This window comes from Fimicolochytrium jonesii (genome assembly GCF_025526975.1).
Source record: "Fimicolochytrium jonesii strain JEL569 chromosome Unknown EV422scaffold_4, whole genome shotgun sequence".
In the NCBI taxonomy this organism is placed as follows: Eukaryota; Fungi; Chytridiomycota; class Chytridiomycetes; order Spizellomycetales; family Powellomycetaceae; genus Fimicolochytrium; species Fimicolochytrium jonesii.
Genome location: NW_026515671.1, coordinates 1,717,392 through 1,730,662, shown reverse-complemented (window position 1 = coordinate 1,730,662; position 13,271 = coordinate 1,717,392). Strand labels below are relative to the sequence as shown.

General features: G+C 54.4%; 4 protein-coding genes across 4 annotated transcripts; 2 read left to right on the top strand and 2 right to left on the bottom strand.

Moving 5' to 3' along the window:
* Window positions 1–1,934: 1,934 nt before the first annotated feature.
* Window positions 1,935–6,457, bottom strand: EV422DRAFT_325783 (uncharacterized protein). Its single transcript, XM_053066317.1, has 3 exons — window positions 5,725–6,457; window positions 5,548–5,649; window positions 1,935–5,454 (listed from the first exon to the last, which is right to left on the bottom strand). The coding sequence occupies exons 1-3, from the start codon at window positions 6,225–6,227 to the stop codon at window positions 2,280–2,282; spliced, it is 3,780 nt and encodes a 1,259-aa protein (XP_052928455.1). The 5' UTR covers window positions 6,228–6,457; the 3' UTR covers window positions 1,935–2,279.
* Window positions 6,458–8,795: 2,338 nt separating this feature from the next.
* Window positions 8,796–9,793, bottom strand: EV422DRAFT_325761 (uncharacterized protein). Its single transcript, XM_053066315.1, has one exon. It carries the CDS (start codon window positions 9,662–9,664, stop codon window positions 9,020–9,022), a length of 645 nt encoding a protein of 214 aa, XP_052928454.1. The 5' UTR covers window positions 9,665–9,793; the 3' UTR covers window positions 8,796–9,019.
* Window positions 9,794–9,803: 10 nt separating this feature from the next.
* On the top strand, window positions 9,804–11,758 carry EV422DRAFT_325768 (uncharacterized protein). Its single transcript, XM_053066316.1, has 2 exons — window positions 9,804–10,441; window positions 10,551–11,758. Exons 1-2 carry the CDS (start codon window positions 9,942–9,944, stop codon window positions 11,503–11,505), a joined length of 1,455 nt encoding a protein of 484 aa, XP_052928453.1. The 5' UTR covers window positions 9,804–9,941; the 3' UTR covers window positions 11,506–11,758.
* A 1-nt stretch (window position 11,759) lies between these two features.
* Window positions 11,760–11,930, top strand: EV422DRAFT_484777 (uncharacterized protein; the record flags this gene model as incomplete). The annotated part of the gene is made up of 1 exon (XM_053067359.1): window positions 11,760–11,930. A coding segment is annotated over one exon (171 nt), but the record flags the coding sequence as incomplete, so codon positions are not given.
* Window positions 11,931–13,271: the final 1,341 nt, after the last annotated feature.

The window sequence follows — 13,271 nt, the reverse complement described above, 5'->3', positions numbered from 1 at the left end:
GAAGAACTAAAGGGTCTTAGTCAGCAACGATGGCATTAAACCAGACGTACCAACTGTTGTTTCGATACCGGGTCACTAGACCGGGCTTTGTGCGTATGAACACCGTCTGGCGTTCCGGCGAAATATCGAACGAGGTCTTTGTGGAGCGAGAGAAGGCAGATGGCGTCGCAGTTGTCCAGAACAGGGATAAAACTGCCGCTTGGGTACTTCGAGGGGTCAAAGCCAGTTGCTCGAAAGGGGAAAAAGAGACGAGACAGCGAAAAGATTCTGCGGAACGTGACGTCTGTGTTGCCGCATACCCAGAGCGTTTGCCACATTTGGTGCGACCACCTCGCTAGCCGTACCATTTTTCATACGCCCTGGTAAACACCACACGAGCGACAAATCCTGGGCAAGCCTATCAACGAACCAGGTCTTGTTTTGAAATCGAAGGATCGACTTTTAAGCGGCAGGAACACCTGGGCAAGAAAACGGCGGGTCGAGCAGCCTGACCTCACAATTTCTTGCATAGCCCCGGACATATATATAACGTTTTCGAGATTTGTGCAACGACGCTCCATGGCGTCCGGACAAAGACGCCCAAAGAGAGTAGAATTCCCTCGCTCCACGACCGGAACGACACTGAACGCTCAATGACTTGTATAATGAGCTAAGAAGGATTTTATCACAGCGTCCGGTGGACGAAGCGCCACGAGACTCTGTACAGACTACGAGGGGATATTGGACGTGGGGTTACGGCAACATTGAGCGAAGTCAGAAACCCTTTGAGAACGGGCTGCAGACCTCTCTGCACTCCAAATTACGAGCACGCTAACCTCACAAATCTGCTTGTTTCCAGGCATTGCTGAATGGTTGTTCCGCTTCACTGGACATCACTTTGCCCGAGCCGAAACAATGGCAGTGGACATCTAGAACGTGTTCAGAGAAGTGTAGCGACGGCAGGGGTTCTTGTGGATAGCGCCAATACGTTGGTGTAACACAGCAGACTAGTGGAACGTGCAAGCTCGCCCCCAGATATAGCCGACGACACTCCCTGTCTCGAGCCAGCACTTGGGTGCCATTCAACGAATGTTCATACCGAATGCCGCCTGGCACCGAAAAATATGCATGATACTGTCTGCGCGGTACGCGGAAGCCCCGCGGGAGTGAGCGGGATTAGGCGGTAAACAAGGACACGCATGTGATTCGGCTCCTGGTGTCCGTCATTCTTCCGAAGCACCTCTTAAGCACCTCATTGCTTGGCGTCAACCACATCCTTAAGGAGAGGGCACTGCGGCTTGTCAGCATTGCGTGTGCCAGAGCGAAGCCCATTGTACTGTACAAGCGCGTCGCGTCGATGAAAGAGCAATCCTCTCATCAACGCGACGCACTTGCATCATGGCTCCGAGAATCCCACCCGCCGCTGTACAGGAGGCTAGGTGGCCCACATCTATCCCAACTACTTGTGTTTGACGACTAACCGTCAAAGACCGAGGAACTCCGATGAACCAGAAAGGGTTTTGCTGCAGGGACCCGTAGCTCCTCATGCAGCACCATATGTTTTCATGTAGATGGATGCGGTTCTTACTAGTCTGCGAGGATCCAAACATGTGTACTGCTTTCTTTGGAAACCGAGTCGAGATGGCAGAGTCCTGGAACGCATAATCCCAGCAACCGCAATATATATATGTTCTGTTTTTATTTATATCGACCTTTTCGGTACACAAAGGGGGGAAAAGTTATCCAAAAACTTCAAACGTTCTCGACGAAGGGGGAGGAGACCACATACACAGGGACTCATAAAAGTAGCATCCCCGCTTCTGTAGTCCTCCTCCCTTAAACCTCGTCATCTCTCCTCCGCCCCACATATTTTTCGGTTCATATACAATATCACACTTCATTCCATATGTCCATTATTACTCTTTTGTACACTTCTTTCGCCCATCTATCTAAGTCCGTGCTGTGCAGGTTCGCTTATAAGCAAGGGATGCCAGCTGCTGAAAGTTCTCGTAATCTTCACTTCGTTTGTGCGGACGTTCAGCTCTTGTTTTTCTGATATCGGGTTTTCGATGATGACCGTTTGGTTTGGGCCGGTGGGGTATCGTTTGGGTTAAATTACGTCTAGGTGTTTTGCGTAGGGGCCGGGGGGTGTTGTTTCGTAACGCTTTTTTTCTGTGGTTTTAGTTCTTTGCTCTTCCGTCCAATGTGTGTTTGTGTGTACGTGTCCAAAAAGATTCCGCGCATACGTCGTACCACCCCTCTATCCCAAAATACTTGTATCGTAGTTCGCGATTGAGCCGTCAAGGGCGCCAGGCGGGTGCAGGCGAGACATGCTTGCCATACAGCGTCCGGTGCAGCATGGAGGTGTTGGCGGTCATCCTCTCGTCCTTGCGGCGTTTCGCAACGGGGCTTTTGGTCGGGGACCCGCTGCTGCTTGAGGAATAGGTGCTGCCTGACGTGGTTGAGGAGGTGGACGGTCGGCGTTGCGAGACGGGTGGACGGACCGGTGTGGGGGAAATCGCGCCGGGGGATCGGGCGTGCTTGCTTCCGGCCGACGAGGACAAGGAGAATTTGCGGTCGGGGTTTTGGATACGTGCGGGAGACGAGAAGGGGCGGTTCATGTTCGGGCTGCGCGTAGGAGATGTCTGGTACGTGGCCGTTGACATCCATCGCAACGGCGAAGGATCACTCGGAGCATGTACTTTCATGTCGTACGACGTCTTGACCGGCGAGTCTGGGAACCGCGGCGAGCTGCTTCCGAACGCCGGAGGGATAGATAGGCGTCGAGAGGACAGAGCTTTGCCGTCGGTAGATGATGGCATACACTTGATATCCTCGTGCGTAGATTTCTTGCCGGTGCCAATCTCCTTCTTGATGGGGCTGAAGTTCTTCACGCACGGTCCGCAGTCAACCCACTCGAACATGTTTTCTTCGAGTTCCCCGAGAATTTTGCGCGGCTGGTCGGTTTTCTTGCGCCACTGACGGCAGTAGCAGCCTGACCCAGCGAGCTTGTCGTCAACTGAGTTGGCTTCAAAGACCACCCCTCGGGTGTACTCCTTATAAGTCGGATCGCCTCTCTTTGGGTTCTCCTTGTCATCTGCGAAGGGCGACAGTGGGGCGATTACGACTGTGGTTTGCTGGATGGTGACCGTAGTTGAGTACACTGTCACTTGACCGGCGTAGGCGGTGCCAGGAATGCCTTGGGCAGAGTGGGAGGCTCCCTCGCCTGACCCGCTTGATTTGCCAGCTGAGGAGTAAGTCGAGCCGCCCTCGCCGAAGCCGGAAGAGCTCGAGCTGCTACCAGCGGATGACGAAGATGTGCCTCCACCATTGCCTTGATCATCATCGCCTTTCTTGTATGTGCGATGAGCGTGAGTACATTCATCAGAGTCGGAATCGCCATCATCAGAGTCTTTGTCTGAGTCGGACTCCTCATCGGAATCGTCAGGGATGTCAAAGTCGAGACGAGCAGGCAACTCGTCGTACCGCCTGTAGTCGGCGGCGATGGACGCCGAGCCGTTCAACTTCAGTTCCTCGGCCGGGTCCACTCGCTGACGCTTCCGCGCCGATGAATGCGTCGATGAGCCTGAGAAGTCTGGCCTGGAAGGTGGGGCACCATAGCTTAGCCGGCCTTGCGGGGTTTGTTTGCGAGGCGTAGGGGATTTTTCTGTTGATATTTTGCGCTTGCGGTCGGTACGAGGTGTGGGCGGGACACGGTGTGCGTACGGCGATTCCTGTTGGTCTGGCGGTGTTCGAGAAGGCTCATTATTCCTAGGTGTTGGGCGGGTAGAAGTAGATAGACCGGCACCGCTAGAACTTTCTCGCTGTGGGCCAGGGCGAGAAGGCGTCGATGGGAACTGACTTGAACCACTAGCCGCGGCGAGGAATGGGTTGCAATCATTCGGAAAAGGGCCTTTCCTTGCACTCTTGCTTGCGCTTCGAAGAAGAACGTCGTGGCGTAGACTGTTGCCATTGGGCCTCCTTGGTGTTCGCGGCGGTAGAGCGCTGGTCATCGTCGATGAACTGGGCCCGTCTGCCCCGAAGAAGTTAGGTTTTGGAGGAGCTGGGCCGTATATGTCGACACCGGGGCGTCGTCGTGCAATGTCTGTGCCGGCTCGTGACGGCGTGCGTGCATCAATTTGCATGTGACCGTCGTCAGGGAGCTGGGACGGACCTGCCAAGTTGCTTGAAGCCCCGCGATGAGGTAGGGAGTGAGCACGGTGCTTGAATCGGCGGTCATCGTGTTCAGGCGCAGGAAAGAGGCGACGGCTGACGGACTTTGGCCTGCCGGACGACATCGGTGACGGCGACCCTGGAATAGGCGGCCGAAGTGCGGACGGGCCACAGCTAAGGTTTCGTCGACGCGATGGGGAAGATGGGGACGACGGACCAGCTAAGAACGGGCTAGCTTCATCCATTTCCGGCTGACGCTGCTTGGACGGGGTCTGATCGACATCCCTGCTGCGAAGGTATTCTCCATCATGTGGTCCGCGACTTGCGATAGCGCTGCGGAGCCCCATGTTGCCGAACGGGCTAAGAAGCGCGGAAGGGGTAGCTGACATTCGAGACATGAGCGATCTCGACGAAGCGCCCTCTCCCGCAGCAAGGATGCCGGGTGGAGGCACACGAGAACTCGAGACGCGAGGGGTTGCAGGGGTTGCAGGGATCCTGGGTACTTGCATGCTGGATCCCATGAATGGGTTCAGCTCGGGGTCAACGACGGGTGAGGCGCGCGGTGAGCTTGCGGCCCGACTACCACCGCTTCGAGGCTGCTCGCCGTAGAACTGTTGCGGGGATAGCCCTGTGGATGAACGACTCGGGGAGCCCAGGTTCATGGGAGACGAAGCGACCATCCTGTTCTTCATGCTGTGGCTGCTGCTGCCTTGTGGCATAGTGGCATTGCGCAAGAGACCGTGAGGACGATGCGAAGGAGTCGGGGCCGCGCCAAAGCCGAAATCGCTGAGCGCCGAGCAAAGCTTGGCTGTTCGCGGTGTATCTTCCGTGACGGCAAAAGGGCTGATATCGCTAGGATCAGAAGGCGCCGAAAATGTCGAACGATTGGGCGTGTCAGGCTCAGCGGCAGGAGCAATCTGACTGATGAAGTCATCTGCATCCATATCCGGACCTGGCGCCTGAGGGGTCGGAAGGCTGTCATCGAACAGATTGTTGTGATCGATCGCCTGGAACGAGATGGTGGACGACGATCGCGAAAGACGAGGAGAACCGAGGTTACTGTTGGAGCGCGAAGCTGGTCGAGAGGGGATCCTTGATACCGGCGAGGTTTTCGCCGAGGAGCCGTACATTGGTGCTTTTCCTTTCCCTTTGCTGCTTGATCGACGATACGAAGGCGAGTCTGGGCAGACGTCCGCTTCAGGGTCATCAATATCTTGTGAGCTGCTCGCCCCCGCAGCGATGAGGCCTGGGCTGGTCTTTTCTAGAAGTAGGTCATGGATGTTTTTGGTTTGCAGGCAGCTCCTGTAGTTAGCGAGCATGAAGGATATAGTCAGTGAAAGTTTCGTTTTGATGAAGCTGTCCCCATGTCGGCGCGCTTTGAGGCGAGAAACTTACTTTGATCTAGTGTTACTCGCTGGAGAGTCCAGCGGAATGGCCGCCCAAGCAGAGCTTGCTTTGGACGGTGTGAGCAATACATCTGATCGCAGATGAGGGATTCTACCAATATTGGTGATGGGAAAGAATATTATGAGATGTGACCAGGTACAGATATAAGGACGACGCTCAACTTACCTTGACTTCTTAGTACTACCGCTTTGAGTAGCGAGCTCATTGGAAACGACTTTCCGAAGTCGCATATCAGCTGATCCGGATACCGAAGTAGGATCAGCCCTAGCCTGCGGGACGTTCTGTTCGCATAGTTGTTGCTCCCTGAGTCTTGTAATAATACCACCTTGTAAATCACTTAGTTGCTGCGACGAGGCACCAGCACGATCGCCAGCGGCCGTGTCGGTGTTTCTCGCCATTCTAGTGGAGCCACCAGCCCTGCTAGCCGACCGAAGATTGCGATGTTGCGGGGTCCTAGATCCGACCGCGTTCTTGTGTCGCTTCGCTTCGGGCGTGTTGCAGTTGGAACCATTCGCTTCATTATCATTGTTGATTGTGGCACCGGCGACGGGCGTCACTACTAGGTTCGGAACATGAGCGTCCCGAGCGTCATCTATGGCGACGTTGGCTTGTCGGGCTCCCGACGCAGGCGACGCGTCAGGACGAAGCTCGTGGGTGCCGCCGAGCATCCTTCACGCGTTAGGAGGCGGGTGTGGAAGTGCCCGTGAGAAGCTATTCGGTCCGTCTCGAAGACGACGGCGACGAGTGCTTTGAGCAGATCACTTGAGCAGAAGTGAGACGGAGACGGTGGATGTGGGACGGAGCTGTGGATCCGACGACGCCGTGTCGAACTTGCCGTCGACGGTGGTGGCCACCAACGCGTGCGATCTGGCTGGTGGGAGACTTTAACAGCGTGTCCGTGCTACGTGCTACGAGGGTAGAGTGCGAAGCGGAGTTCAAGTTACGAGGTGTGGCGGCGGGCCCGAAGAGGGGCGTGGGGTGCGTAGGATGTTGCACGCTAATCGTAGGGAATAATGAAAGAGAGTAGGGTTTTGTACGCGCTTTGCTGCTTTCCTTTCGTAGGTTCGCTTGCTCCCCAGCCAAACGCGTGTCGCGAACAAGTCAGCTACGAATAAGATAAGGGATTCGAATGCACGCAGGGAAATGGGTCGCTGTTCGGCTTGAGCGTACAAACACAGACAGGAAGTTGGGCCAGACAGAGCACGCAAGAGGTTCGTCTTGTCCCTCACCGATGAAGGAAGGCGAAGAAAAAAATGGAAAAAAGGCAACGGGAAAGCGCACGCGCGGCGATGCGTAGAGGGTTTATATCATCGCTTTGATCGCGTCGCACCTCCAAGAGGCATGCATGCCCTCAACGGGACCACGCGTTTTCCCTTCCTTCCAGGAGACAGGGGTCAACGAACCGAGCCAAGGGGGAAACATCCGCCGTGACTATGGCTCACATTCATCACAGCTTACAAACGTTGCTCATTGCGAAGCTGGGAAGAGATATGCGTGTAAATCCGGCCATACAGCCCGATCTACTGCCCCATATTGCAGGGATGCCGCTCGCTCGCCGATTGCTCGCAGCGGGAGATTGCCCGAGACCCATTGTATGGAGAGTTTGGGATATACTGTACCATCGCAGTGACTTCATGTCGGTCGCTCAAGTAAATTTTGGCGTTGCGGCAGTCGCTGATTCATTCAAGGGTGGGGCACAGCTTTATGTTCCCTGGTTGAGATGGAGGAAGAGTCTGATGCGCACAAAGCACCGCTTATACACCGCCGTCCGTATGCAGTTTGAACCGCATTTTTTTTACCAGCGATGCGGCGAGCACTTCCCACCATCTCCATGGACGGTACGTACAGTAGGCAGACGACGGGGACATCCTGACCTCCCAGAAAAACGGGAGATGGAACGGTGGAACTAACTGTGCGCAGGAAACGCACTGCTAATCACAAATAATTAAGGGCGCGTGACGTCAGACACATAAGGGCTTGGGAGGGATGATCCTACTAGATTCAAACCACAAGATTCGATTTCCATTTCTCTTTAGAACTTAGGAGGGGTTAGGGTTTTAGGACGGTGTTTCTCGTTCGGATTTACGGATAGCGTCAAAGTCTCTTCGTTTAGAGAGCACGAGCTGTGTGACAGTATGTGTGTATGCACATGGCATGACAAGAACATGGTAAGGAATTTCGGTGCTGGATCAGAGAACGGCGAAGCAACACGGAGCCGGCACTCTCGTCCAGATCCCACCGATCTTACTTCCCGTATCCTCAATCGTTTCGTAGAGATGCAGGATATGAACCAGGACCAGAAATGAACTCATGCCGGAAGCGAATTTGCTCGGCGGTCGAGTCGTCTCGATGACATTTCGAGGCATTGTCAAAACCATAACCTTAACCGATCTTGAAAAGACCGATGTTCTTGTCTACGCAGTCATACATGCACACCGCAGGAAAGGTCTGGCCAGTTGGACCGGTGGTCTTGGAGTAATTGGCTGCTCCATCTGTCTCTCAGATTCGCGCGCAGCCTTTCGCTTTGACAGCGGCGGACTGACAGCATATGACAGGGGTTGACACCCTTTGACATCATTCGAAATGCTGGCAGACAACCTCCACAGCTGCGACCATTACGCCAGCGTTCGCATACGAATACGCCATGCTTTCTTACTTGTGCGTACGTCTTCCTCCCAACCACTATCGTAGAAACCGTACGCAATGAGAGACATCTGGATTCTGTCTTGTCAAGCTTCCACGTCCATATGGCTCGTCCCTATCCAAAGCTTGATCTGCTCTAACAACATGCCCTAATCTCGATCTGAGATCTCCTTCGCCAATTAAAGATTCTGCTGCTCGCTTTTGTCCATCTAAATTCCTGGTCTCTGCGTTGGCCGCACGTTGCATAAGTGAAATCCTGGAGTGTGGATTCACACCCTGCCACAATAAAGGACATGGGGCCAGTTTCCGGCGATCTGGGCACGTCCACGGAAAGCATTCCCTCCGATAGGAATGGCGCATTAAGAAGCATTTGCCCAAAATCCAGGATCGCATTAGGAATGCCCCTCACATGCGCTTGGGATCTCTGGACTGCGGATATCTGGGCTTGGTCATTGAAGCCCCCGCCCGTCAAGATGGCGCGTCAAGAGTGTGGTCGCCGGACTTGCCAGAAAGCGCTGTGACGCTGTAAGAACCTTGAGAGAGTCCAGGATCGCTTCAAGAAGACCTTCAGACAGTGTCGTCAGCGGGGGCCAAAGACTAGATCAATCACTCCATCCCCGTGCCTTCCTGCCGAAAATTTCCCCCCCGTTCTGGCGTGATTGACGGGCCGGCTTTAACCCGAGATTCAGAGGCGGGCAAGAGTAAGACCTTGGACATCGCTCAGGAACTGCGGAACGGGGGAGTCCCAAGACCAGGATTCGTAAAACCTCTGGTTCGAAATGGGGGAAACGCCATGCAACGCGTAAGATGACAAGAGCTACGTATGTGTTTTTCGTGCCTTCCAGCAACTTTTCAACACGCTGGGAGAAAGAATCGCTTCAAGACTCACAACCCGGTCCTTGCCCAATAATGTCGGCCTGCAGTGAGAAAGCATCGCTTCACAACCTACTTGAAGACCGACTGGGATTTCCTTCCGGCGGTTGATGTATACATAGAATCCAGCGTGGGAAGACCAAAAAGAACTCTCGCAGGCTTGTTCTAGGATAGGATCCGATAGCAGACCCACAGCGAACCACGACAGACAAGTGCCTGGCATTGAATCGTATCCGAGCAGAAACCTTAAATCGGTCAGTGCAGAGAGGACACCCTCCAAATAAGACGGAACCCTGGATTGTATCCGCCATAGTTCGCGCCCGACTGAAAACGGGCAAAGTGATCTTCTTGTGCTCCCATCCCCATCTTCTTTCGGTTCGCCAAATGTTAAGCGATGGACCGAAAACGATTGCAAATCGAATCTTTGATTCACTCCCCTTTGGCTGTGTGTCTGTGCACACTTCCTTGATTTGAACGCGTGAGAACTTTCGCCGCACTCACTTTTGTCTCTGATGCTGGTGGTACTTGTGTTCCCACGAACTGACCCTTTCCCCTTCTGCAAACTCCGCATCTCAAACTCTTTCCACATCCCATATTATCGCAGGTTGAACCCCTTCGTTGCCCTTCGTTGCCCTTCGTCGTCGGCTGAGAGTTGCCCTCACCGCATATCGCAAGCTGAACCCGTTTTGCCCTTCTTTCATTCCGCTCATCCCAGGTACGTACGCTTACGTCCGTCGTCGATATCCCAGGCGAAAACGACGATTTTCCCACGCCCTGTTCTCGCACTGTTTCTTCGTCGAAGTCCGTGGGAAAATCGGCGCCAGCACTGACTCCGTTCTTCTCTCTCTTCACACTTTTCCCACGACATGTCTACTACCCGACGACGATCGCTCCGACCCGCCTCTGCTCTGAAAGCAAGCCTCTGCCCCGGACCAGCAACCCAGGAGGTGCTTTGCGGGAATTGTGCTTTGAAGTTCATCGCCACAAGACCAAGACTCCCCGTGGGAAATCGGCCTGCAAGTAGGTTTGGTGATCTTCGTCATATCTGGCTCGAGCGGGGACCGGCTCTGTCTGGGAACGCCCTTTCTCAGGCTAAAGCTCTTCGTCTTCCTTGCCGCCCAGTGTCTGCCCTACAGCAACGGCCGTCGCACCAGTGCATTTCCAGCGACAATTTACTGAAGCTGGCCAGGAACGCTCAACCTCAATGGTGCCCTCTGCCTTCTCACCCTTGTTTCGACCGAAGCTCTTCGATGCCGACGGCGCATAACCAAGAAAATGCTAGCGGTATCGACTATGGGCCAGATATACCTGAGAGTCACACGTCCTATCATAGCAGCATGCCCAAGGATGCCGAGGAACCGCCCATGTAAGCTTCGTGATTTCGTGAGCTCGTAGCTGCAAAAGCTCCCTGAGCTTGGCGTATCCTCAACGATCGGCTTGATTACCGGCCCTCACACGGTTCTATCTCTTCCCAGACTTCCCAGCATTCCCAGCATGAGCAGTTGGGCTTATGAGCCGTACGACACTCTATCGGCGAACTACTCCTGCAATCTCCTGCCCGATACTCCCAACGCCTCGGCCAAAGCCCATGAGGATGGTCCGTTTGACACCCATCATCATCAGTTTTACGAGATCCATCATCACCACTACTATTCGTACGCGGGATGTCGAGCAGATGGGGGCACAGAAGAGGATGTGAAAGATCACTCCACCTGCGGTCAAGACTCGCAAGCAGGCACTGTGCCTCCGGGAACCGAAGATCACGCCAGCATGTTCAAGCAGTCGTCGTACTACACAGCCCAGGGGCAGGACTATTCTCCACCTTCGCAGTATCCTCGATATGACGTGTCCGGCGGCACGATAGCAAATGGCAGCCCGGACGGTCTGGGCGGCGTAAACCGACCCATATCTTATTCTCAGCTTCCGACATATTCGGCATTGTATACCAGCCCGCAAGCTGGATACTTCGATCAAGTTGCGGTGTTCCGTAGATCCGAGAGCTCTCCTCAGCTTGCCGATGTATCGTACCGCGATCACCGTCCATATGCGCAAGCCTCCATCTCGCCGACTTCCAGCCACACGTGGTCCGCAAATGAGTACGATGGCGAGCTGTCCCAAGAAACCACATTGGACTCGCCGTGGGTTTCTAGCTATATTTCACCGCAGTGGCTGCATCCTAAGGTCCCTGTCCCGCTTCAACATCTTCATCGCTTTAACTCCAATGGATCAGCGTATGAGTCAACTGAGCCTGCCAATTACCCGATGCCGGAAGAACCGCAAATCACCATCGACAAAAAGCATATGCCTGATAGCGAAATCCAACACAGACTGCAAATCAGGGCTGACACATTGAATCTTATGGCCGCCACTGCTAAGAGGGTGAGTGCGGCCGCTTGGCGACCTGATCTGGAGCCGAAGGCAACAATGTAAGTCTCGTGGTTTCTCTGAAATTCAGCGGTGTATCAAGCTGACGGATAGTCCAATTCTTCGAAACCAGCTCGGAAGTTCCGGACCCCACCCCGACCCCACTTCCCAAGCCGCCTACCTTCCCGTCGCAAAAGCCGCCACCTGCTGCATTGTCCATAGTGATCCCCAGTCGCACCATGCAAGTCAGGAAAAAACCCGTCAAGCGTACGCCATCAAGCGCGACAACACCAGGAGGCAGTGCAAAACCTCGCCTCATCTGCGAATATCCAGTCGCAGGCAGCAGGATTTGCGGCAAGACCTTCTCCACCACGGGCCATTTGAGTCGACACGCACGCGGGCACACTGACGATCGACCTCACGCCTGTGAGTTTCCCGACTGCGACCGGAAGTTTACTCGAGCTGATAATTTGAGAGAGGTGAGCTCCGTGTCTTGGTGTCCTTTTGAGCTCTTCACGTTGGCAGACAATCTAATTCCTTGTATTTCCAAACATCTTCGACCATCCAGCATATGCGGAGACATCTGGTGAACGGTCAGATGAGCGGTCGGCTACCTGCGGGCGGCCGTCGTGGCAGTGCGATATCGACCACCAACCACTCACCGCCATTGCTGGACAACGTGCGCACCCCCCCAATGCCGGAAGCTTTCACTAGCACCCAGCAGCCCCACGAACCATCTCCCGTGCCACGGTCCAAAAAGAAACACGTTCGGAACACCAACAAGTCGAACCAAGGCAGCAGCAGTGACAACCCGAAGTCGACAAGCAGCACACCGGTGCCTTCGGCAAAGACCACGTCGATAACGCTACGCAACAACGGGAAGGCGATAAAGTCCGAAGGAAGCCGTCCGGATGTCAATTCGAGGCCGTCGGGTGATGGTGAGACGTCGGAGGGCTCGGAGGCCTCGGAGTGAGATCGTCAACGTCGTCGAGACTGGGCCGCAACACGTCTCAACTCAACTCCGATCTTCTCGCAAATCGACCTTTCGACCTGCCGCACCTCACAGAAACATCCTGTTTCCAAAAATCCACCGATCCTGTCACCACTCTCTCTCCATACCAGCCTACGCATTAGTACTCGAAATCTAAAGTCCGGCCCTCTTCCTACCATAATCCAGCACAATTTGGTTTATTGTTATTCGTTTCCATAGCCTATATCGATTCCCCACCAGGACTCGCTAGTATATATATCCCTCTCTATCATCGTGAGTTCCTTTTAGGGCCCATTTCTGGTTGTGAGCTTGTAGTTTACCTATGTATAGTGTGTCTATGTCTATGCAATATAAGCTTTTTGGTCGCCGTCGTCTTTGGTCCGGAGTGGAATGTGACGATTACGCGATGGTGGGAAACAACAACCCTTGTTCCCAGAAGAGCGCGGAAAGCCCCAAGCCCAGCCCCAAGCCCAACCTCGCCAGGCCTCCAATGCAAGCTCAAACCTTACACATGTCACTGTCGAATGGCGCCGCACCGCTCTCTGGCTAGGACTGACCCCTCTCCCCACCCCACCGGCTAAGCCCATTCTCCTGTTTTAGCCCGCTCCTCTGTATTGTAGTATTTGACTTAGTGTCTACAGTACATATCCCAAAAAGCCCTACGACACAAGAATCGTAGTAGGGTCAGAAAATGCTCCCGGACCTCCCACCCACGCCCCACACCATTCTAACTCAACTATTCGACTACCTGCAACTCCTGTTCCTCCCCTTCTCAGACCCTGCGACCGCCGTCATGGGGCTGATTGACCGATACCCTGGGGTGCATTCCGCGCGGCGATTC